Source organism: Eretmochelys imbricata, chromosome 3, assembly GCF_965152235.1.
Source record: "Eretmochelys imbricata isolate rEreImb1 chromosome 3, rEreImb1.hap1, whole genome shotgun sequence".
Lineage (NCBI taxonomy): Eukaryota > Metazoa > Chordata > Testudines > Cheloniidae > Eretmochelys > Eretmochelys imbricata.
Genome location: NC_135574.1, coordinates 41,179,046 through 41,204,256, shown reverse-complemented (window position 1 = coordinate 41,204,256; position 25,211 = coordinate 41,179,046). Strand labels below are relative to the sequence as shown.

Genomic DNA, 25,211 nt, shown 5'->3' with positions numbered 1-25,211 from the left:
TCTTTTGTAAAAAAACAAAAATACCTCTTCTTTTTAAATCTACTTTTGTTTTGTTTTGAATTATGAAATGTTTTGAGTAGGGAGGAAGGATGGTCTGTGACTAAGGCACAGAGCTGGGCTTCTAGTGATCTCTGTGCTATTGTTAGCTTTACTACTGTCTTCCTGCTTGACCTTGGGCAAGTCACTTGGAGATTTCCAGAGGTACAAATGGGAGATAGGCACCATTGGAAATCAATGTGAGTTGGATGTCTAACTTCCATTTGTGCCTTTAAAATCTCTCCCTTAATCTCTGTGTGCCTCATTTCCCTCTCTGTGAAATGGGGATAACCCTTCTTGCCTAGCTCACATGGGCACTGTGAGGCTGTTTGTGATGAGCACAGATCAATCCTACACTGGGTGGGGGATGTCATATAAGTGTTTCTGGCCACAGTTTTCAGAAGGACTCAGCCCATTGCTTGGGGCTGGATTTTCAAGATTGCTCAGGTGCATTTAGGCACCTAAATAAGTGGCCAGATTTTCAGAAGTGCCCAGCACATCGGGTGAAAGCTGAGGTGCTGGAGTTCTGCCAGGTGGTAGGTAAGTGTTGTGTTCCTTTAAATATCCGATCCTTATTTAGATGCCTAAATGGGAGCTGAGATCCTTGGAAAATCTGGCCCCACATGTGGTTCTTGTAACCCACTGGGCTTTTGGGCATTGGTTCTGAGCACAGCATTGCTTATAAGGGGGTTGCCTTGGTGGTAGCGAGTATGGTATGCATAGCTACACACCAAAGTGAAAAGCAGGCAGCTTCCACAATGTGGTGTGTAGCTACATGTGTCAGTGAAAGGCTCTGGCAAAGGGGAGTTAGTGGGGAAAGCCTTCAGCAGCACCCTGCTGCCAGAGCCTTTCACAGCAGCAAGGAAAGGCTCTAGCAGCGAGGAGGCAGCAAGACACTCCTTTGCTAAAAATATCAGTGTAGACTGGGAGGCACTGCTTGGGAAAGTAGAGAGTTGTTGAGCGTGTATTGGCATACATACCCACCCCTTTCAGGCATGCCTTTATGCTACTCAACTAAGCCATGCCTCACCATCTACAATGCTATTTATACCCACGCTAGGGGTACATGACTTTGTACACTACGTACATGCCACCAAAAAAAGCGTGCAGCTTGTAGACAGCTTGTGGCTTCCCTCATCTCATGTCTCCCACCTCCAGCATGGAGTGAGGGAGCAGTCTGGGATTCAAGCTTCTAGTCAGGGACTTATGGCAGGCCTGAGGGTACAGAGAGAGCATGGCCTTTACAATCACCTTCCTGGTGCCAGTTGAGAAGAAAAAACCCTACTGGTTAGCTTCTCCAGCTCAGCTGGGTGATAGTTTTAAATAAAGTTGCAGGCTCCACATTAACCAGATTAGAGTGTCTGTGTCCTGTTTCTTCCACCCACACCAATGGCAGAGTATAAAACTTAGCAAATTACCATAAAACAAAGTAGCAGCAAAAACAGGAAATCAGGCGATGTTAATTTAAACAATGAGAAGTGTATTCCTGGGTAACAATGCTCTAACGCTCAGCCACACAGTTCAAATGTTCATAAACTAGGTGTTCGGAGGTCAAGTATGCTATTTTTAAAATGTAGCAGGCTGATAAATCCTGAGCTAATATCCAAGGACAGCGTAGGCACTGAGCCACTGCACATTCCAAGGAGGAGTGAAATATTAATATATACTCCTAGTAGTTTGTTACAGATCTTGACATCACTGAATCTTGCAATGTCAGTGCTTAGAGCCCGATCCTGCAGTCTTCACTCCTGCAAAGCTCACATTAATTTCGAAAAGAAAAGGAGTACTTGTGGCACCTTAGAGACTAACCAATTTATTTGAGCATAAGCTTTCGTGAGCTACAGCTCACTTCATCGGATGCATTATGCTTATGCTCAAATAAATTGGTTAGTCTCTAAGGTGCCATAAGTACTCCTTTGCTTTTTGCGAATACAGACTAACACGGTTGCTACTCTGTAACCATTAATTTCAAAAGGAGTCTTGTCTGGGTAAGGACAGAATAAGAACAGCAGGACTTGGGTCCTCTGTGCAAAACGTTCAGAGCTTTGAGACAGTGCTTTGAAAACCTGCTGAGACAGCTAGGTTTGATAAGTATTCATTTAAACTTCATCTTCAAATTACACTGCTCAGGTAGAGCACATGTTCTGTATGTTTCACATCATAAGGAACACTTAATGTCAGAAGAGTCTTGTAATACCTTGCAAGGAATGTTTTATTCCTCCTAAAGTGTATCATGAAAAGATTAAGAGGCAGCATTATTGCCCGCAAAATCATCTGCTATTTCCTGGAAATAGAATTTGCTGGACCTGTCCTTGTCACAGGCATAAGCATAATGCTTTTAATAATCTCCCATTCCATAAGTGATGTGTTTGCCTCAAAAAGATGGATATGCTAGAGTTGGCGGAATTTTTTTAAGACCTGTTCATTTTTATCTTGTTCTTTTGGTGCCACCTAGAGGATTAATTCTTCTCCTGCAAAGTGGGAAAGAAGGGTTTTTGTTATTTTTCAGAAGTTTCCTTTAAAAACAATCTGTGGGTTAACAGCACTTAGGGTGCTATTATCTCAAACTCTTTCTCCATATGTGAGCAGATGAATGTAGTGTGTGCGTATGTTTGGGCTGTGGGATATGAGAGAACCCTATGGGCTGGAGAAAGTGTTACACTAAAGGCAAATACAGCCATGACAAAAAAATCTTCTCCCCATAAAAAACACCTGTAAATTGATCTTGAGAGGAATTTTCATAGGTCTTGTATTCAAGCAAGTAAACAGTGTACAAATCAAAGACGATTCCAAGGAAGCAGGTGCACAGAGGAAAGGCAGCCCAGCCAGCCTTGCAACAGTCTGCCAACATGACAGATCCAGCAGCAACTTCAGGCTTATCAGCACAACTGGCTGATATCTTAGCAGCACATATACTAAATTTGGAATGATACAGAGAAGATTAGCATGGCCCCTGCACAAGGATGACATGCAGATTCGTGAAAATCCAGTTATGCTGCATTATTCTAGGATTGCCTAGAAAAGCACAACATGAAACTCTCAAAACATACAATGAGAGAAAATCAGGCCTGGTCTACGCTACAAAGTTAGGTCGAAGGAGGCCACCTTAAGTCGACCTTTAATATATGTGTCTACACTACCTGGTCCTTTACATCGACCTAAGTCACCTCCGATGTCGACTTCTGTAATCCACCTCTGCGAGAGGCGTAGCACTTAGTTCGATTTTCATGGGCCGACTGCAAGGTAGTGCAGATGCAGCGTTGTGTAATATGACTTACTTGTCCTCCAGGTGGTGTCCCACAACGCTCATCTATGGCCGCTCTGGAGATCATTCTCAACTCTGCTGCACTGCAGCCAGGTACACAGGAAACAGCCCCTCCCCTGCTAAAGCCCTGGGAACTTTTGAATTCCTATTTCCTGTTTGATCAGCACTGGAAGCATGCCAGCTTGAGCAAAGCTGATCATGGAGACGACACACCCGAAAGACGCTCCAGCCTGGTCTGCACAGGAGGTGGTGGATCTCATCGCTGTGTGGGGAGAAGAGTCTGTGCAGGCAGAGTGCTGATCCAGCAGAAGAAATGCTGACATCTATGCAAAGATCGCTCATGGAATGGGGGAGAAGGGCACACGAGGGACACACAGCAGTGCTGCGTGAAAATAAAAGAACTTTGCCAAGCGTATCAGAAGACAAGGAAGGCAAACAGTTGTTCTGGTGCTAAACCCCACACATGCCGATTCTACAATGAACTGCATGCAATTCTCGGCGGGGGGGGACCCTACCAGCACCCCCACGAGCAACACGGACACCTCACAGGTGTGTGAGTCTAGGGACAACAAGGAGGATGATATGGTGGATGAGGAAGAGGAGGATAACGGGAGACAGGTAAGCAGTGGATCCATTCTCCCTAAGAGCCAGGAAATATTTTGAACCCTGGAACCCAGTGGGTCATAGGACAGCACGGTGGCCAACCATGATGCTGGGGAAGGCACCTCTCACGAGTAAACATTTAAAATGAAAGTCCAGTTAAACTTTAGTGGGCACACACATTCGGTGGTATTGCACGTTTAGGAAACTTTCATGGAGGTACTCTGCAATCTTTGCAGAAAGTTTCTGGGCAGGGCAGTCTTATTTCTTCCACCATGGTAGGACACTTCCCATGCAACTCCTGAATTAATTCTGCTGGCGTCATTGTGGTACACAGCATAGCAGCATAAGGACCAGGTCTATTCCCAGACGCCTGCAGCATCTCCTTCCTTTATGCCTCTGTTACCCTCAGGAAACTGATATCACATAGGGTCGCCTAGGGGAAGTGCGGGAGGTTCTCATTAAAAGTGCTCTTACATGGGAAAAAAGGGCATGTAGACCACCTGTGAGGTCACCTGTGACCCGGGGAGGACCTACTCACCATGGCTGGAGCAACAAAGCAGCATAATGAACGGTTACGGATTCTGATTATGTTATGGCTTGTCTATATGTACATAGTATAATAAGGGGTTGTTGGTTTTTTATGAAAACGGCCTTACTATGGAAACATTTTATTCATGTACAATGGTCCTTTATTTTTTCCCCGGACAGACAGCTGGAAATGTGTCCTTCTGCATGTCATCAACACCTGAAAGCAGACTTTTGCTGATTAGAAGGAGGAGAGAAAGAACGCAGGAGGACATGTTCACCGAAATAATGAACGCTTCCAGGACAGCTGACACAGAGCTGAGAGCATGGAGGATTTCACTGTCCGAGAAGTTAGACAGGGACATGGAGAGCAGGAAAGCTTCCAATGAGCGAGAGCATGCAGTGCAGGATGATATGCTTCGGATTATGAAGGAACAAGCAGACATGTTGAGGCGTCTGATTGAACTGCAGGAACAGAAGCAGGAGGGTAGAGTCCCTCTGCAGATCTTGGTGGACAGCCAGCCAGCATCACCGGGTGCAGAATCACCCTCCCCAAAGCGTTCCATCAGGGGTGGGCGAAAAATCCATTATCCCTTTCATCCACTATGTCCTGCACATTTCCCAGACTCACTACTCTTCATAGTAGAAGTCAATTAATGGCCCTGCACACTTGGAGTACAGCAGCTCCCATGGTTGATTTACCTACTCCAAATTGATTTCTCACTGACCGGAACTGTCTGGTGTTGCAAGCTTCCAAATAGCGATCACCACTCGCTTCTCCACTGTCAGAGCAGCTCTCATTTTTGTGTTGCTGAACTGCATGTCAGGAGAAAGCTCTGCACAAAGTCCCTGGAAGGTGGCCTTCCACATTTGAAAGTTCTGCAGCCACTGCTCATCGTCCCATACCTGCAAAGTGATGCAGTCCCACCAGTCAGTGCTTGTTTCATGGGACCAGAAACAACACTCAACAGAGTGCAGCTGCTCTGTGACTGCCATCAGTAATTGTGAATTGCTTTTTTAATGGCTTGCAGCGGGGCTGCTTGCAGGACATCGCTATGTTCCATGTGGCAGACCCTACTTTGGCTCTGGAAATACTGCAGGCGAAGACATGAGGTGTTTGAGATGCTCACAGCAAGAGTGCACAGGTGAGCAGGGTCCAGGCTTCTGGTGTATGGCATATGCACAGTGGTTTAAAGGCATGAAAATCACTGGATTGTTTGCCATTGATGTGAGGGAGGGAGCACAGTGCATCATGGGATGCCGATGCAATGTTCCCATTCTCCCCTGTGACAATGTTTTGGTCCCATGTGGCATTGCACAAACTTCCCAAAGCACACTGTGGCAAGTTGCACTTTGGGATAGCTACCCATGATGCACTGCTTTGTGCATTGATGCAGGAGCTGAGAGTGAGGACGCATCGAGACAATGGCCATCGTGTGGCCATGCACAATCGACTTCATTAATTCGGGGGCTCGAGGTCACATTAGATAAAGTCAACTTAATTTTGTAGTGTAGACAAGCCCTCACTGTAATAAAAGTATTTCTAGGAGGTATGGCTAACTTTAATGGGACCCTGGCTTTGTAAAAATTACAAGCCAGATCCTCAACTGTGTAAACTGGTATCACTTCATTGACTTCGACTGACTTGTACCAGCTAAGGATCTGGCTCAGTAAACATACAGTTTTGTCTCACCCCGTCCTAAAATGTAATTCAATTAAACTAAAAGGGAAATTAAGCTTATAAAGGGTACATGCAAATGCTAACATACCTAATCATGAATTCAATTTGACTTGATTACTAAGCTACCCTATCTGCCTCTCTAATACCCATTAGACCTTAAAATCCCTGTGGACAATTCAATGCAAGTCTGCTTCGAAAAATCTCTTTTAACGGAGTGCTCACCTGATTTTCGTACTACTGGTTTTAAAATGAGATCACTGTGTACAAAGAAAACAGGTGTAGCCACATTGAAAAAGATGAAACATCTTATAAGAAATCCTAGGAATGCATCAGTGAATGATAATTTCTGTACTTCAGCAGAAGATTAACTGTCATAATAAATTATTTCCCTCTGCCTGAAAGGAAATAACTGAAGCTTGCTTAACTAAAAGAGCCAGCTAAAAGGTACAAATGAGATGAGTCTAACCTTGTCTGCTTTGCCCAAGGATACCTCTGAAAAGCTGCCATAACATGCAATAATTTGATAGTCTCAACTACATTTAACCTGTGTACGGTAGAAGGAGATAAGAATAATATTAAATTCTTGCTGATGCTCACTTTGTATGCTGTGGAGTCTGGCTCTGATGTTTAGTGAAAAGGTCTTAAATACTAAATTGGAATAATAATTGAAAAACTGGGTTATTTTATTTCACTAAGAGGGTCAGTCTCGTCCTTGTGATGTCAAATTCAAATAAAACATTTCATTTTCTTACTGTGTCAGGTATTCTAGTGATAAATCCTTGCTTTGCTTTTGTCTTCTATAAAACCCCCCAGATCAAATGATCTCATGTTAAATGCAGGTGTTTCCTCTTAGGTCATCCCAGTTAATGACTAGATATGCTGAGTCCATAAATACAGGTCTGATTCACACAGGAATAGCCATTTCTGACCATTGCCTAACATTTTTCTACATTGTTTGTATCATCCATACGTTTCACCTCTCCATTTCATAACTGTAAGGATACACAGCTCCTAAAAGAGCAGTTTGTTAAATGAAATGGTTCAAAAAGAATTACATACATTTTAATACATATACTATAAAAATATTTAATTCCCAGAGCTTCTATGCTTATTTTTACACTGGCTACTCACAGTTGATAATGGTTTCAAGAGCAGATTTTTTCTTCAATAACGCCATACTTCATTATTTGGTACTGTGGAAAAGTAGCCCCATTTAAAAGAGAATTTTGTTGTCAATCAGTTTTCCTTTTAATCACAAAGCTGTTCAGATGGTACTGTAATATCAAACCAAATCCTGCTTGCCTTAGTCACACTAGTAGTCCCACTGCTGTAGAGGTCTAATACTTATATGAGGAAGGGAGGCAGGATTAGGTATTTAAGCGCAGATCCTCAAAGGTATTTAGGCACCTAACTCCTGTAGATTTCAATAGGAGCTAGGAGGCTAAATACCTTTGTGGACTTGGGCCATGATTTCTAGTCCACCCTTGGATTTCCAGTTGTGTGGAGGACACTAAAGGTCAATTCTCTCCTGCACCTGAGCACTACTTGATGTAGGAGGTGTCCATCAGGCAGCTGGTTATGGCTCCCTGATTCTCAGGGGCCAGCTGTGACCCCAACATGACTTACGGCTGCAGCTGGCTTCGCTGAGTTGCACCACTGCCATAGGAGCCTACCCAATGAAGTTTTTGAATAGCATAGTTCCATTGCACCATGCCCTCCCCTCTCCTTCCTCCCCGATACTTACCCTACTCCGGGGAGGGGAGGCCACAGGTGCAGGGCCTGGATCCAGCGTACTTGTATAAGCAGGAAGTTACCCTCCAAGAGGGGAATTCTCTGCTGGGCATTTATGAACAGATTAGAGCCTGCGTGGACAATGGGGCTGTAATTGTATAGATAATCTGGCCCTAAAACCCCAGTCCTGCCAACATTCAAGTGCACTTGAGTAGTCCCACTAAAATTGATGCAATGGGACTACTCACATGCTTCAAGGTAAGCACATGCTTAAGTATCTGCAGAATCAGGGTCTAATATTAAGCTCCTGCTCCACAGACATCAGAGTCTTGCCATTGGTTTTAGCAAAAGCAGGATCTGACCCATAATAACCCTAGAAAGCTGCACAATTGTATACATGTCTTGTTTTTCCAATTTAAATTTGCATCTTGACCCATACCATAAAGAGCAAATGTAATGTTGTAAGTGCCACACAGTGACGGTGATTAACCATAGTTTGTTTTCTTTATTGAAAATCAATTGTCTGCATGCTACCAGCTGTGAAACTATGCAATAAGCCATAATTAAACAATGAAAGAGAATAAACCAAATTAGTTAGGTGTGATTTGGTGCAGTGAGAAGCACAAGGTGACTTTTTAAGTTTTATCAGCACAAAGCAAGAAAAACAGTGGTCAGTTTGGACGAGCTATTACCAGCAGGAGAGTGAGTCTGTGTGTGTATGGGGGTGGTTTTTGGAGGGGGGTGAGGGAGTGAGAGAACCTGGATTTGTGCAGGAAATGGCCTAACTTCATTATCATGCACATTGTGTAAAGAGTTGTCACTTTGGATGGGCTATCACCAGCAGGAGAGTGAATTTGTGTGGGGGGGTGGAGGGTGAGAAAACCTGGATTTGTGCTGGAAATGGCCTAACCTGACGATTACTTTAGATAAGCTATTACCAGCAGGACAGTGGGGTGGGAGGAGGTATTGTTTCATATTCTCTGTGTATATATAAAGTCTGCTGCAGTTTCCACGGTATACATCTGATGAAGTGAGCTGTAGCTCACGAAAGCTCATGCTCAAATAAATTGGTTAGTCACTAAGGTGCCACAAGTACTCCTTTTCTTTTTGCGAATACAGACTAACACGGCTGTTACTCTGAAAATACAACCATGTAACTTATGCTTTAACAAGTCCACTGTGATCATCTGTAGAGCACTACCAAAGATCAGCTTGCAGTACAGAATAACAATGCTACTAAATACAGACTACAGTGGCCATCTCAGTTTCCCTTACTCATATGAGGAGCACCTTCAAAGTCAAAGAGACTCCACAAGTGAGTAATGAGTAAGTGCAGCTCTGAATGCATATTTAACTACAGCATGCTACTTTTGTTGCTGGGGAACTGATTCTCAGCGAAGAAAATTTATATCACTGTAACTTTATAGAAACTGCCATTGATAATTAAACCAATGGCAGATATTGGGCCTGTTGCTATTTGTAAGTCGTGCCATATTGTATTTTTTCATAAAGATATAATTGCACAAATGTACAATACTGTTGCACAACTGCATGCCTTTAAAACAGGTGTGAGGAAACTTTTTGGCCCAAGGGCCACATCTGGGTATGGAAATTGTGTGGTGGCTCATGAAATTGGGATTGGGGTGCAGGAGGGGGTGAGGGCTCTATCTGGGGTGCGGTCTCTGAGGTTAGGCCATAAATGAGGAGTTCAGGGTGCAGGAGGGGACTCCAGGCTGGGGCAGGGGATTGGGGTGCAGGAGAGGGATCAGGGCTGGGGCAGGAGGTTGGGGCATGGGAGGAAGTCAAGGGTGCAACCTCCGGGCAGCGCTTACCTCAAGCAGCTCTTGGAAGCAGCGGCATGTCCCCCCTCCAGCTCCTATGTGGAGGTGTGGCCAGACAGCTCCGCATGCTGCCCCTTCTGCAGGCACCGCCCCTGTAATTCCCATTTGCCGCAGTTCCCGGCCAATGGGAGCTGCAGGGGTGGCGCTTGGGGTCGGGGCAGTACGCAGAGCCCCCTGGATACCTCTAAACGTAGGAGCCGGAGGGTGGACATGCTGCTGCTTCCAGGAGCCTCGGCACACACATGCGGAACAGTCTCCGACCCTGCTTCCCAGCTGGAGCGTGGGAGCAGGGCAAGCCCCAAATCCCGCTCCGCAGTGGGAGCTCAATGGTCAGATTAAACAGGCTGGAGGATGTGGCCCCTGGGTTGTAGTCTGCCCACCTCTGCTTTAAAAGCTCATCTCCTTGGACACTGGCAGTTACCTATTTGCAGCAACACTTCAACTACAGCTCATCTATATGGTTTTGTATGTCAAACACGGTTTTCAAACTTTATTTCCTACTGGATTTCTCAGCTGTGGAGGTTGTTTTTGCTTTTTCTGGAGGTTCTGTGGCTTGTGCTGGTGGTGGTATTATCCGTGGTTTAGCAAACTGGGAAAGTTTAATGTCAGGCATCTCTTCACCATGTTTGTACACACTTACAGTGACATCCACTGTTTCCCCACCATACTTGTTCTTGACATTGATGCTATATTTGCCTGAGTCCTCTGAGGACACTCCCTTGATTGTAAAGCTGGCAACATTTCCATGCTCCAGTGCAACTAAATAATGTTCATTAAGTTCAAATTTCTTGTCATTCCAAAGCCACACCACTTCAGGATCAGGATTTCCAAATACAGAACAGGTCAGATTCAAAGTCTAAGGAAAAGAAAAGTCATTTTAGGCATCAGTGAAACAGAAGGTTTATTTGAGCATGCTGGTTGTCACCACACTTATTATACATTAGGAACAAGAGAAAAAGACAAAGGAAAGTGTAGGTCTTCTACTCAGCAGAGCCAACAATGGGCAAAGTCAAGAAGGCTGAGGAGTTTAATGCCTATTTTGCATCAGTCTTCAGTAAAAAGGTAAATTGTGACCAGATATTTAACACAATTAATATTAGCAACAAAGGGGAAGGACTGCAAGCCAAAATATTTAGGTACATTAGACCAGTAGTCAGCAACCTTCGGCACGCAGCCCATCAGGGTAATCCACTGGCAGGTCGTAAGACATTTTGTTTACATTGATTGTCTGCAGGCCTGGCTCCCCACAGCTCCCAGTGGCCATGGTTCGCTGTTCCCGGCCAATTGCAGCTGTGGGAAGCAACAGCCAGCCCGTCACTGCGGCCCATGCTGCTTCCCGCAGCTTCCACTGGTCGGGAATGGTGAACCACGGCCACTGGGAGCTGCGGGGGGCCATGCCTGCAGACAGTCAACATAAACAAAATGTCTCATGGCCCACCAGCAGATTACCCTGATGGGCTGCGTGCGAAAGGTTGCCAACCCCTGCATTAGACATATTCAAGTCAGCAGAGACGGATGAAATCCACCCTACTGTGCTTAAGGAACTAGCTGAAGCAGTCTTAGAACCTTTAGTGTTTATCTTTGAGAACTCAGAGGATGGCTGAGGTCCCAGAGCACTAGAAAAGGACAAATATAGTACCTATCTTTAAAAGGGGATCGGGGGAAAGATGATCTGGGGAATTATAGACCAGACAGCCTAACTTCAATATCTGGAAAGATACTGGAACAAATTATTAAGCAATCAATTTGTAAGCACCTAAAGGATAATAGGGCTACATAATGAATAACCAGAGTAGATTTGTCATGAACAAATCATACCAAACCAACCTAATTTCCTTATTTGACAGAATATTGGCCAACTGGATGGGGAGAAGCTGTAAATGTGATATATCTTGATTTTAGTAAGGCTTTTCACACAGTCTCACATGACATTCTCATAAGCCAACTGGGAAAAGGTGGTCTACATGAAATCACTGTAAGGTGGGTGCATAACTGGTTGAAAGATTGTACTCAGAGAGTAGTTATCAGTGATTCACTGTCAGACTGGGAGGACATATCTAGTAGGGTCCTGCAGGGGTCTGTCCTAGGTCTGGTTCAATATTTTCATTAGTGACTCCAGTAATGGAGAGGAGAGTATACAATTTGCAGATAAATAACACCAAGCTGGGAGAGGTCTAAAGCAGTTGGAAGGATAAAATTAGAATTCAGAATTACCTTGACAAATTAGAGAATTAGTCTGAATTCAACAAGAACACAGTACTATACACTTAGGAAGGAAAAATCAAGTGCCTAACTACAATATGGCAAATATCTAGCTAGGCAGTAATACTGCAGAAAAGGATTTGTGGTTTATAGTGGATCAGAAATGGAATATAGAATCATAGAATCATGGGTTGGGAGGGACAGCAAGGATCATCTAGTCTAACTGCCTGCCAAGGTGCAGGATTTGTTGTCTCTAAACTACCCGAGACAGATGGCTCTTCGGCCACCTTTTGAAAACCTCCAGGGAAGGAGCTTCCACAACCTCCCTAGGCAGTCTGTTCCATTGGTTCAACAAGGTGATGAAGTTGCTAAAAAGGCTAAAGTAATTCTGGATTGTATTAACTGGAGTATTGTACGTGAGACGAGGGAAGTGATTGTCCCACTACTCATCACTGGTGAGGCTCACTTGCAGTACTATGTCCAGTTCTGGGCACCACACTTTAAGAAAGATATGGACAATCTGGAGAGAGTATGGAGGAGAGCAACAAAAATAATAGAAGGTTTAGAAAACCTGACTTCTCAGGAAAGGTTAAAAAAATTGGGCACATTTAGTCTTGAGAAAAGAAGATTGAGGGCGGAGATTGGATAACAGTTTTCAAATATATTAAGGGTTGTTATCAAGAGAATGGTAGTCAATTATTCTCCATGTCCACTGAAAGTAGGATAAAAAGTAATCAGCTTAATCTGCAGCAAGGGAGATTTAGGTTAGATATTAGGAAAAGCTTTCTAAATATAAGTACAGTGTTAAGTGCTGGAATAGGCTTCCAGGGGAGGTTGTGGAATCCCATTCACTGAAAGTTTTTTAAGAGCAGGTTACATAAACACCCGTCAGGGATGGCCTAGGTATCCTTGGTCCTACCTCAGTGCAGGGGACAGGGCTAGTTGTCTTTTCAAAGTACCTTACAGCCCCACATTTCTATGAACCTATGGTCTTCTGGGAAGAGGGAGAGAAGGAATCCACAATATATATAAGGATCACACTTGTTTAAGGGTTCCTTCTGAGGTGTAACTTTAGCTTCACTCATCAAGCTGAGGCTAATATACATATATTTAGACTTGTGAAGACTGAAAATACAGATACATAAAGTATATTTTTAACTTTCCTTGTTTTTGACACAAGCTTTCCACCATCTTACCAGTGACTGTGATTCAATAATAGCCCCAGGGTAACATTGTCTGACGATGGTAAGTTGGACTGTCACTGCAGTCTTGCCTGCAGCAGACTCCTGGCAAGCCATTAGTCTAACATGATGTTCAGACAATGATACATTTAAAAACATCCTTGAAGTTTCTACTTACGCACCATTGGAAGAGCTGAGCAAACTACTTCAGCTGCGAGCCTCCCAAGAATATTACTGGAGATGTTTAAATTCACAGTGAAAGCAATTAATATTATAGACTCTCCAGTCATCTAGGCTCTGTTTAATGGTTAAATAATAACACTTTAAGGAGAATATGTCTTTATACCAGTATAGTTTACAAGTATAAGACAGAGAAATTTATGTCAGATATATTTATATAATATATATGCCTGTCTATGCACTATATATGTGGTGATGATATCAGTACAATAAATGGAAGACCTACATGAGACCTGGGGAATCTGTGGAACCTTTTATAAGAGACTTGCCTGACAGGGCAGAAAACTGTGATTTTGAAGACAAAAAGAAAGAGCATATTAGAGACAGAATACCGATTGGCATTTTCGACAGGGACTGCAGATAAACTGCAAATGAAGAGAGATTTAACCCTTCACACAGAAATAGAAATGGCAAGACAATCAGAGATCATCAAAAATCAAAACAGAGACGAGTGACTGCCAGAAAGAAACCTAGAAGTGACTTACAAACAGGGTCACAACAGGACATATAGCACAGCTGCAAAAAGCAACTGCAGTAATCCTCAAAGGCAATGTGGGGTAAGCCCCAGGTAAGACACAACACTTTTCAGATTAAATGCACAAGATGTGGGAAAGATCACAGTCCAAGATTGCTCAGATAAAGGAGCCAAATGCCATAAATGCACAAAAATTGGACATTTTGCAGCTCTCTGCCTAACAAAGGCAGTATAGGAAGTGACCACCGAGAATCAAGAGCCATTTTTTCTGGGTTTAAGCACGTGTAATGACACATAGCCAGCGTGGAGGGTGAAACTGGATATTTGTGGAAAGACTGTTAATTGGAAGCTTCCAGCCCAGTGTGAGGTGCGTGACCATACCTGCTACAAAAAGCTACCTGGGCATATAAGCAAATTCAAATAAGTTTTTAGTTATATTCAAACAGGATGGCTTAAGTATCTCAAGAACACTATAGCCATGGCACAAGACTATTTTGTTGTATGAGGACAATTAAGTGAGTCCAACGGACTAATGATTAAAGGTGATCACATTGCCATCTTTGAGAGGAGAAATTCTAAATCACATCCATGAAGGACATCAAAGACTAAGTAAATGCTGTGAATGAGCCAATCAGTCAGTGTAGTGGCCTGAAATCAGCAAGGATATGAAGAGTGAAGTATTTTCATGCAAACATTGCAGTACTAACAGACCAACACAACGCAAAGCACCTCTAATAATACCTCTACCAGACAGACACCGGAGAGGCTAGCAGAAGATTTATACGAATTCAGAGGACACCGTTACCAAATTATAGTGGATTACTTTTTTAGATATTGAAACAATATATCTGAAAGATGCAACATGTAACAGTGTTATCAAGAAATTAAAGAGCACATTCATCCACTGTGCTGTTCCAGAACAACTACTGATGGGCAATGGGGACCACAATTCACCACAGCTAAAATTTAAGTCATTCTACACAAAATATGATTTTGAACACATCACTAGCAGCTCACGTTACCCAAAAGCAAATGGAGAGGCTGAGAGGGCTGTTCAGACAGCCAAGAAAATATTGACCCAGGAAGATCCATTCCTTGCTCTTCTGATCAACACTGTTAATCATTACTAATGGGAAGGCAAGTCAGGATTACTGTTCCAACCCTGGAAAAGAATTCAGCCCCAAAGTGGCCAGACCTAAGAAGAGTAGCCAAATTGGATCAAAAGGCAAAAAGATCTTATGAACACTTCTATAGCCTATATCACTCAGATAATTGCCTGATCTGGAACCTGGTAATAATGTTTGTGTCAAAACTGGATGGAGGTAAAGGATGGACAACTCCTGCTGTAGTAAAGAAAACAGACTGCTATTGAGACAGATGGTGGAGAGTTCAACAGGAACCATCAACATCTTCAGTTTTTTCCAGAGAATGAACAATCAACTGAACAAACTCTACAAACTGCAGATGAAGAACCAAGAGAAGATTCACCTACTCCAAACCTGCTTGAGAGAGCCCTTGCTGTAGCTCACGAAAGTCTATGCTCAAATACATTTGTTCGTCTCTAAGGTGCCACAAGTACTCCTTTTAGTTTTGCAGATACAGACTAACACGGCTGCTACTCTGAAACTTGCAAATAAAAAGACAGCCTATTCACTAAGTTATCTGTTCTGTCCACAGAGTTGAAAAAACAGTGTGATTTAGGGATAATTAACAGATGGACGTGTGTTGAGATGTAAAGTTAGTTTGAAAAAAACAATTGTATAGTTTAAAAATTGTTAAAATGCAGAAAAGAAAAGAGGTGATGGAAAGTTTCAATTGCATTACGTTTAGTCACTAGGTGGTGGTATGTGAAGAATAGTGCAGCACATCTTTATCGAGAGCTAGAGACAGTACACATCCTTTTTACAATAAAGCTGTTGTTGCTAGCATCCATCATGCCTCTGTTTCTATGTGACTAACCTGACACCTGTCGTTGGAGGTTTTTAAAAACAGGCTGTACAAACACCCGTCAGGGATGGGCTAAGTTTACTTGGTCCTGCCTCAGCACAGAAGGTTATACTAAATGACCTCTCAAGGCCCCTTCCAGTCCTACATTTCTATGATTCCCTACTGTCCCTTTAGAAGTGTCAGTTATCCTATATGCACATATGTATGTGTATATATCCTCATACTAAGAAAATGTTCCATCCTTTTGTTGTAACTGCTTTTTATAACTTGATTGCACTTTCAGCTCTGGCCCCTCTTCTCTCAGTGGCGGAAGGTGTGACCTTGCACGTACGGTGCATGCAAGGTCACGCTGTGTGGAGGATGCTATTTTGAGCCCTGCCGCCTCTTTCTTTACAAATTATGCGCTGGCGCTCGAGACTGATCTAGAGCCACCAGTTTCATGATGGAGAGTCTGAACCCCCACACTCCCCTGCTTCTATGAGGACTAGCTGCCAGATGAGCCTGGCAGGCCTCTCCAGCATCCAGAGCTGGAGGATGGACAAGGCTGGAGACCATGAGATCCACTCCATTCAAAGGAGAGAACTATTGACTTCCCACCGTGGACAACAGCCCTTCTCATCAGGTTTCTATAGCACTAAGTAGGTAAGGACTGTTGGAAAACTTGGGGGCAGTTCTGTTTTTCATACACACACACACACAAAATCATATAAGAGGTTACTCACCCTGTATGGTAACTACAGTTCGAGATGTGTGTCCTTATGGATGCTCCATTTCAGGTGCATATGTGCCTCTCAAGCCCTTGATGGGAGATTTTTCTGCTAGCAGTACCCATTTGGCCCATGCATGCAGCTTGTGCCTCCTCATGCCTGACACTGAGTCTATATAGGGATGCACAGGTGAACCACCCTCAGTTCCTTCTCCACTTGAACATCTCCACAGAGAACTGTCCAAAACAGAGGGGAAGGAAGGGTGAGTGGTGGAGTACCCTTAGGGGGACATATCTCGATGAAATGCAGTTACTGAATGAGGTAAGTAACCTCTTCTTCTTTGAGTCGTGTCCTTGTGGGTGTTCAACTTTAAGCGACTTCTAAGCAGTTTCCCCAGAGGGAGAAGGGATCTTCGGAACTGAGTCCAGAACTGAGGACAGAACTGCAGTACCTAGTGCTGAATAGGATTTGATGGCATGGATAAAATCATAGTGCTTTGCAAATGTATGTACTGAAGCCCACACAGCGGCCTACATATCTCAGACACAGGTACATTCTTAAGCAATACTGTGGATGTTGCATGTGACTTGATAGAATGTGCTATCACCTTTTCAGGAGGATGAACCCCTGCGGTCTTATAACAAGTGACAATACATCCAGATATCCATCTCAGTAGTCTCTGAGCAGAAATCATGGATCCTTTGGATCTATCTATGAAGGAGATGAACAGCCTGGATGACCCTCAAAATTGCTTGGTCCTATCCAAGAAGAAGGCCAGTGCCCTTCTAATATCCAGGGTACGAAAACAAGACTCCTGAAGAGAGAGCTTCAGGAGAAACACTGGTATATGAATAGATGGGTTAAGGTGGAACTCTAAGAGAAACTTAGGTAAGAATTTAGGATGTGGGTGTAAAGAAACCATCCAACGAAGTGGGCATTCACCCACAAAAGCTTATGCTCCAATATGTCTGTTAGTCTATAAGGTGCAACAGGACTCTTTGCCGCTTTTACTTATCCTTAAAGACTACCTTAAAGGGGGGAATCTGCCATCAAGGCACCAATCTTCCCAACTCTACGCAATGGCATGATGGCTACTAGAAAGGTTGTCTTCATAGATAAAGGGAGTAAAGAACAGGTTGCCATAGCTCCAAATGGATGTTAATAAGGGTAACTGAGTAGTTGGTTGAGGTCCCAAGTCAGAGTGGGGTCTCTAAGCTGGAGGTAGAGATTTCCTAAACCCTTAATAAATCTAGATAATACAGGATGAGCAAATATGGAAAACTCCTCTATAGTCAGATGAAAGGCTGATATTGCAGCCAAATGGACCTTAACTGAGCTAATTGATAACCCTGATATGGTCAGATCCAGGAGATAATCCAGGATGACTGAAAGAGGTACAGATCCAGGTGGGAAGTAGCAATGACAGCACCAATGAGAGATTCTCTTTCATTTCTGCAGATAAGCAGTACGGGTTGACTTCTTCCTACCATTCAGTAACACCTGTTGCACTTCGTCAGAGCAGGAGGATTCTAGCCCCTTGAATTATTAAGGGACCATGCCTGCAGGCAGAGAACCCCTAGCCTGGGGTGAAACATGAGTCCCACATCCTGTGAGATGAGACAAGGAGTGATCGGTATCTTGAGCTGTGGATGGATGCATAGATGAGATAGGTAAGGGTTCCAAGCTTGTCTCGGCTGGGTTCGTACAATAAGGATTACCCTGGTCTTGTCCCATCTAATTTTGTTCACCACACTGAGAGCTTGTCTTCACTACCACACTAAGTCAGCGCCACTGCCATTGATGCAGCAGCGTCGGCATAAGTGGCGATGTGCACTGCACAATGTTGGCGGCAGAACTTCTCCTGCTGACGTCGCTCTTTGAGCGTAGTTTAATTACATCAACGGGAGAGTTCTCCCATCGTCATAGAATGACTACACAACAGATCTTACAGCAACGCAGCTGCATCGGTACAGCTGTGCCGCTGTAAGTTCTCTAGTGTAGACATAGAAATAGTTGTAGTTAGTAAGGTTAACAACTAACTACACTAATTAATATTACCATAAGAAGAATATGAAATAGCTGAGACATCCTCAAGGTGGGCATGTTAGAGCTCAGGCCGAGCAATAGAGAAGGAACTAAGGGTGGCTTGTCCACGCATCCCTATACAGCCTTTGTCTGCCACAAGGAGGCACAGGGCATGTGCCTGGTCCAAATGGGCACTGCTAGCAGAAAAATCTCTGATCCAGGGCTTGAGAGGCACATGCGCACCAAAAGTGGAGCTCCCACAGGGACACTACTCAAAGAAGAAGAAGAAAAATATCTGTTGGTCATTGATTTCCTCAACAGTGGATGCCAATTAATAGCAACCCCAATATTAACAACATTCAGTTAATAGCAACATTTTGCCAGGAACTGATCCCATCCCATTGACTTTAATGTTAATGGGATAGAGATGTTGGCAACAGGCGTGCTGCTTATTAACAACTATGCCAGGGCAGGGCACAGCCCAGAGAGTGCAAGGAGAGGTTCCATGCAGCACCAGTGCCTTCAGTCCCTGTGGAAAGCCTTAGCAGCCCCTCTCTTTACTACTGGCTGGCCTGCTGCTGCCCCTCCCAGCCCACAGCACCAAGACTCCAGAAGACAAGAGGGCTGCAGCACAGAGAGCTGCGGCCTCATGTGGCTTCATTGTACCTCTCCCTGTGCTCTCAAAGCTATACCCTGCCCTGGCCTCAAGGGCCCAGGCTATACACATTCCAGTGCTTCCTTTCCTGGCTGCAGTCCCGCAAAACTGCCTGTCACTGATTGGCAACCTTCAGTTAATAGCAACTTCCTGTGGGGAACTGAGAGGTTATTAATAAGTGTCATCCACTGCAATAATAAATTGTAATGTCCTAGTGGTTGTAAGGGTTATCAGTTGTCTGCTATTTTATGAACCCAGCCACAAGCGCACAGGACCCTGGGCCCACTTGACCATAAGTAGGGGTCACCAAGCCCCTGAAATGGACGAATAAGGGACTTTGCCACCCTTGCAGATCTGGTGTGCTGCAGGGGGGTGCTACCCATAGAACAGTAAACATCCAAGTAAATAATAAAAGAAATAATTGAAATTAAATAATGGGTGGAGATTAATAAAAGCTGACAGGGGCATTTACCACAAAACTCCCACTGAAATTAGTGGGAACTTTGTCATTAAATCCCCGGTCGGCTTTGAAAATCTTAATCATAATAATTAATACATTCTCCATCCAAAAGGCTACACTGCATGGTTCTCTACTTCTCTGCATCGCTGCCTCCTCCCCACTAACACAGAAATCCTAACATACGAACACGACTCAATGACAAAAGTCATCCTTACCTTGCCTTCCATTATAGTCACCACATCGGGCAAACCACCTATCACTTTACCACGATCTAGGAATTAAAAAATAATAATCATACTACAACAAATCATCACAAAGTCTGAAAGAATTTATCACTCACTAAATATGTTCATCTTTATAAATCCTGATGTAGTATTAGCAATAAGTTGGTGACTTCAGAACAAAAGGAAATTCTTGGGCAGTTTCAAGCATTTAGAAGCAGTATCTTAAAAATAGGAATTTTTATTAAATGAAATATGAAAATAAATAATACAATCCCTACAGTATTCCTGATATTATTTATTTTGATATCAAATATTTTATGCTTCCCTCAAATTTTTAATGTGCAATGTGCCACAGATTTTTGTACCAAACATACAATTGCCTTGAAGAAGTTGTTAGAGAGGTTTTGGAACAATATAAGCTTTTGGAACACAACAAAGCAAGAGCGATTTAGGCTTTTAGCATCCAGGTGGTAGCTATCATTATGTTTCAGAGTCAACATTGCAGTGTGATGAAGAAAGTTCACAACTCTTAAATTTATTGTTTCAGGCTCTCTAAGACAGCATAGCAGTGATTCACCCACCCAGTTCTCATTTGGCAGGTTTTCTTTGCAACTAAAGAAAATTAGACGCACAACTTTTGAAAAATGACAGCAAATTCTGTGGCTGAATTCTGCAGCAATGTGCTGATTCTGCTGTCATGGAACTATGAAAAACATGGGAACTTGGAATTAGGTTTGCCTTTAAATAAAAAAAAAATCACAAGATTAGAAGTAGATTGTCTCTTAAAATATGTAAAATATACTTACTCTTCTCAGCAAAAGCCACTGCCCTATAGTTGGAAATGGTGGGAAAGAACAGAAATAAATTAATATTTTACTGTATAATTAAGGTACTAACTACAGGATCTAAATAAAAAATGTATGGCTTACTTGAGTCGCTGGAATTCTGCATATGCATCATCAAAAGCTGTAATGAAATATTTCAGTGCATTATATAAAATGTAATGTAGTTCTTATCTACAAGTAAACATAAATGTTGTCACTCATTCCTATGTTAATGTTCTTTTAAAACCTATCATAAAATTACAACATATCAAATGAAAACTGAACATATGGGGTCAAAATCAGCCTCGGTGGAAATGGTCTCAACTCTAAGGTATCCAGAAAAGTTGGGTCCACTTACAGCATAGCTGAATTTGGCTGATAGCTTTCCATTTTTATAATGATTCTTCCACTTAATCCAGTTAATGAAAATGCATCATGTCTTATAACTACAATATATTCAGTATTCTACCTTGTCCAGATAGATCAAGCATGCGCTTATGGGATTCTTTGCCATCAAAAATTTCAAAGGTGTATTTCCCTTTGTCCTTTTCAGTGGGCTCAAATATCTGCAGCCAGGCAACCTCTTCACTACCTCCAATCCTCATCTTTTCACTAGAAGAAACCTTAGACTCCCTTGAAAAATGAACAAAAATAGGTTTGAAAATCCTTTGATGTACATTCTGCATAAAATATTTGGCTATTAAATTTATAAAGGATAACATAATGCACTTAAAATTACAAATAAACTACAATTACTGAGAACAATTTCACAGTGGATTGTTTTTTTCTTCCCAATATGGATATGAAATATTTCTGAACCATTAAAGTTAAAATATCAATTCTGGGGAGCAATGGGAGCTGCGGAGTCGGCACTCGGGGTAGGGGCAGCTCGCAGAGCCCCTACATCCCCCACCCCCACAATCCTGCCTTAGCCCCTCTGCGCTGCTGGACATTTAATGGCCTAAAATCTCTGAAATTGGCTTCAGTATCCTCCAGGAGATAGAGCCCGACTCTGGGAAACTCCTGGTGAAACTGGGAGGTTTCACAATCCTAATCCAGGCCATTTTGATTTTCCCATGGATCTATGAGAAGAAATATCTGTTGGGTTCCATCTATCTTCTTCTCCTTTTATGACCAGATGGCTCCCACCTACAGGTATCCATAACTCATACATCCTGTGGTGTCTTTGTGCCTTTCGCCCCTCAGGTTGAGACATCTTTTTTCCTCACTTATTTGTAAAGTTCCATGGCTTTTGGTGATCCGTGTTTGTGGATCAAGAAGCAAAGGTGAAGTGCAAATTTCTAAAGTAAAGTCTGGATAGGGTGCTTAGGGAATCCAGCCTATGCTTTGGTACACGACTATCAGAGATGGGATGGGACTCTGGGGGATCAAGATAATACTCTGTCATTGAGTCAGATTTCTATTTATTTCTATTTATTTGTTTCTAGAGGTGCCTGGAGCTCAGATGAGTGTATGTTCAGAGAGGTTTTTGGATGTGTATCATCGAGAGCAATCACTGGTGGCCTTGAGCCTGTGCGAGTCTATTTTTTCTTTGCTATAGTTAAGGTTGCAATATGACTTTCATCTTAACCTCCTCAGAAAAAATCTTCTTTTGGGGGGCTGAATCTCTCCATGCTATCATCCCAAAGCTAAAGGGCTTGGGGGAAAGTACAAAGACTTTTTTTTCAGCTGTTAGTTGTCAGTGCATTTTTTTAAAAGTAGATATTTTCCACTCAAAAATAACAAAGAAAAGTACAAAAATTTTGTGCGAACAAAGTATTTCAAAAAGAGCTGAACTTCATATATGGCTTGCAAAAACATTCAGTTATACTCTCCTATTGCAACCAGATAGTTATACTGCCAATGAACAGGGAAAGGCAGAGAAATATACACTAGGAAACTACACTACATATCAGAGGCCATGTTGTGCCATTCCTTTTAAGGAAACTTCCCAATTACAATAAATCAATAAGGAGGTCTTAAAAAATATTGATGTAATTATATTGCTCCAGACTATTTCCTAAACTTTCTCTTGTCTCCCATTAGCCAAACTTAATTTAACATAGTCTATCCTTCCTTCCTTCTCCTCAATCATATTTGCCCTGGATTAATTTTTAAATTGATAAAGTCAGGATTATCCTCTCTTTGACTGAATAAATAATTTGTCCAAACAGGATTGATTTGGCCTCATACCTACAAAGAGCTACCTTGATGAGAAAAGGAATTTTTTCAGCACTCTTACCATTTCGGAAGAGAACTAGCTTTAGCTCACTAGACCAGATAGATATCTGCCAAGAAACTATGTTATGCTCCCCACTGAGCAATGAGCGGATGATTGCATGCTGGCTTTAGGATTTGTATGCAGTGTGGTGGATGATTCAGTGCTGACTGGGAATTTGCATGCTATGCTATGTGCTGGGCTGATGAAAAACAAAGATTGTTTACCCTCCTTCTAAGAATGGGTAGCTGGAATTTAATTTAAAATAGAAAGTCAGTATTTTTTCAGTCTTTGATTTAACTCTAAATAATTCTGGTTTATAATAATTCTGTTCATAGCAGGATTGCAATTTCCTTTCTGGCTTAGCTATAGCTACTTTTTTATTTTAAAAGACAAAATTGTGCGCAAAGCATATTATGCAATTGGGCACATTTCTAATATGTGTGTGTATATATATAAGTCTGTTGATGCCTCCACTTTGCCAGTGTTCTGTTTTCTGGACTTCTACCCATATGCACTGGATAAGGGTTTGGCGTAAACTGCCTTAAATCTTAAGTACCTGTAGCATGAGCCAAGGTGAATAGGCAAATAGTTTTTCTGCTTTTTAAGTCATATGAACAACACATTTGTTCAAAGGGTGAAACTTATTTGTTACTAAGCTCACCTTATGAACAGTCTTCATAGATGCTCTCCTTGTGCTCCTTGAACCCAATTCAGTACTGTTACTCCCATTGTGTGGCTGTGTTTCTTAATGGAAATCAATGGCTTTACATGAGCATAAAACTGGGGTAATGTGTTGCTGACTAAGGCCCTTTCTGTCCAATTCAAATTACTTAATTTCCTACACACTCTTTGGTGAATATCAAGGAATTACTGCGTTTAAAAATGCTGTCCTGCAAACCCTCCTTTTCTGTGGATAAAACAATTGACCGGAACTTTGGAGACCTTCTGTTCCTGGCTCTGCAACAGACATCCTTTGTGACCTTGGGCAAGCCACTTGATATCTCTGTACCTTCGTTCCCCCTCTGTAAAATGGGAATGATAACACTTCCTTCTCTTACAGGAGCATTGGGATGATCAATGGTATGGGAGGTGCTATCTGAATGTCATAAAAAGGATAATAAATAAAAATAAACCCTGCAGACTTAGCATCTATTTAAATCTCCCACTGAATTCAGGGTCTGGCCAGCCACTCTCACTTACTTCTGATACCAATTAGCTTTCATTTCATCTGCATAGTACTTCAGGAAACATTGAAGTCTTATTCCTTCTGGAGTGCAGTGGACCTTCAGTGGAGAAGCAGATTTACCTGCATAAAATAAAACATATTCCGATTAAAGAACACAGTGTATTGTAGTGCAAAAAGACAAATCGGGCTTTCATAATACTTGCCCTCTCGACACATGGGTTCACCTATAAAAACTACAATTATAATTAGGAAATAGTTATTATCTTGGGGTCAAGGTCCTCAACTGGTGTAGACTGGCATAGTTTGTTGATTTCAATGGAGCTATGCTAATTTACACTTGATCAGGGTCTGGTCCAGTATCATTCTTCTGTTGCCGTTTATTAAGTTTATTACCAATATGATTATTTTAAAAGTAATAAACTATTTGTATAAAGATCATTAAATAATATTGATCTGATACTGATTTCACACCTATTTTACACAGATGCAGCTCTGTTGGAACCTTGGAGTAACTCCAGAGTTGCATCAGTGTTAGTAGGATCAGAATCAGACCCTCTCTATATTGTATAAATGGTCATTTGTTTACCTGAGGCTAATGTGAAGAAAACTATAAACTATAGTCCTAAGACATTTATAGTAATTAAACAATACAAGCCAGGTGGAATAATACTTTGTTCCCCTTTAATAATGTCAATTAGCAAAATCATATCCCTATTTAGAAACTTAATAATGTGCCCATAATAGGATATGCATTGTGACTCCCAGAGATTTCCTGCTTGCCCCAGGCTCTCATAATTTTAATATCAAAATATTACATGAAAGTCAGAGACAGCATTTACTTACCAATGACTCTGCTCATTGCCAGGATTATATCATCAAACACTGAGGAGAAGAAAAAAGGAAACATACCAACAAACTGTAAATTTTTTTCAGAATATAGCCTTGCTATGTTTAAAGTGATATGGAAAATCACCATATTAGGGGAAAAAAAGAAATTGTAGTAGTTATGTAGAAACATTTATGTTGGCAATAAATCATTCTATATTACTCACATATTTTAACTAACTCTGACACCATTTTACTGAGCAATGTGTGGGAATACACATTAAACTGGAACAGTCCACCACTATCTCAATCATTTTTCATGACATATAAACCCTTCTTTTGCTGCCTGTGATCTAA

The 25,211-nt window shown here is 42.2% G+C and overlaps 1 protein-coding gene and 1 non-coding gene across 2 annotated transcripts in view; one reads left to right on the top strand and one right to left on the bottom strand.

Moving 5' to 3' along the window:
- Positions 1-2,930: 2,930 nt before the first annotated feature.
- Positions 2,931-3,034, top strand: LOC144263331 (U6 spliceosomal RNA). Its single transcript, XR_013345796.1, has one exon. It is a non-coding gene; the product is annotated as a U6 spliceosomal RNA (small nuclear RNA).
- Positions 3,035-10,172: 7,138 nt separating this feature from the next.
- The window catches only part of MYOM2 (myomesin 2), a 98,301-nt gene continuing 83,262 nt past the window's right edge, over positions 10,173-25,211 (bottom strand). Inside the window, exons 31-37 of the mRNA XM_077811571.1 lie at positions 24,873-24,911; positions 24,044-24,149; positions 21,092-21,255; positions 20,728-20,764; positions 20,605-20,627; positions 19,790-19,845; positions 10,173-10,538 (exon numbers count right to left, since the gene is read on the bottom strand). Of these exons, the coding sequence (XP_077667697.1) occupies positions 10,173-10,538; positions 19,790-19,845; positions 20,605-20,627; positions 20,728-20,764; positions 21,092-21,255; positions 24,044-24,149; positions 24,873-24,911 (791 nt within the window). The remainder of the gene's footprint in view (positions 10,539-19,789; positions 19,846-20,604; positions 20,628-20,727; positions 20,765-21,091; positions 21,256-24,043; positions 24,150-24,872; positions 24,912-25,211) is intronic.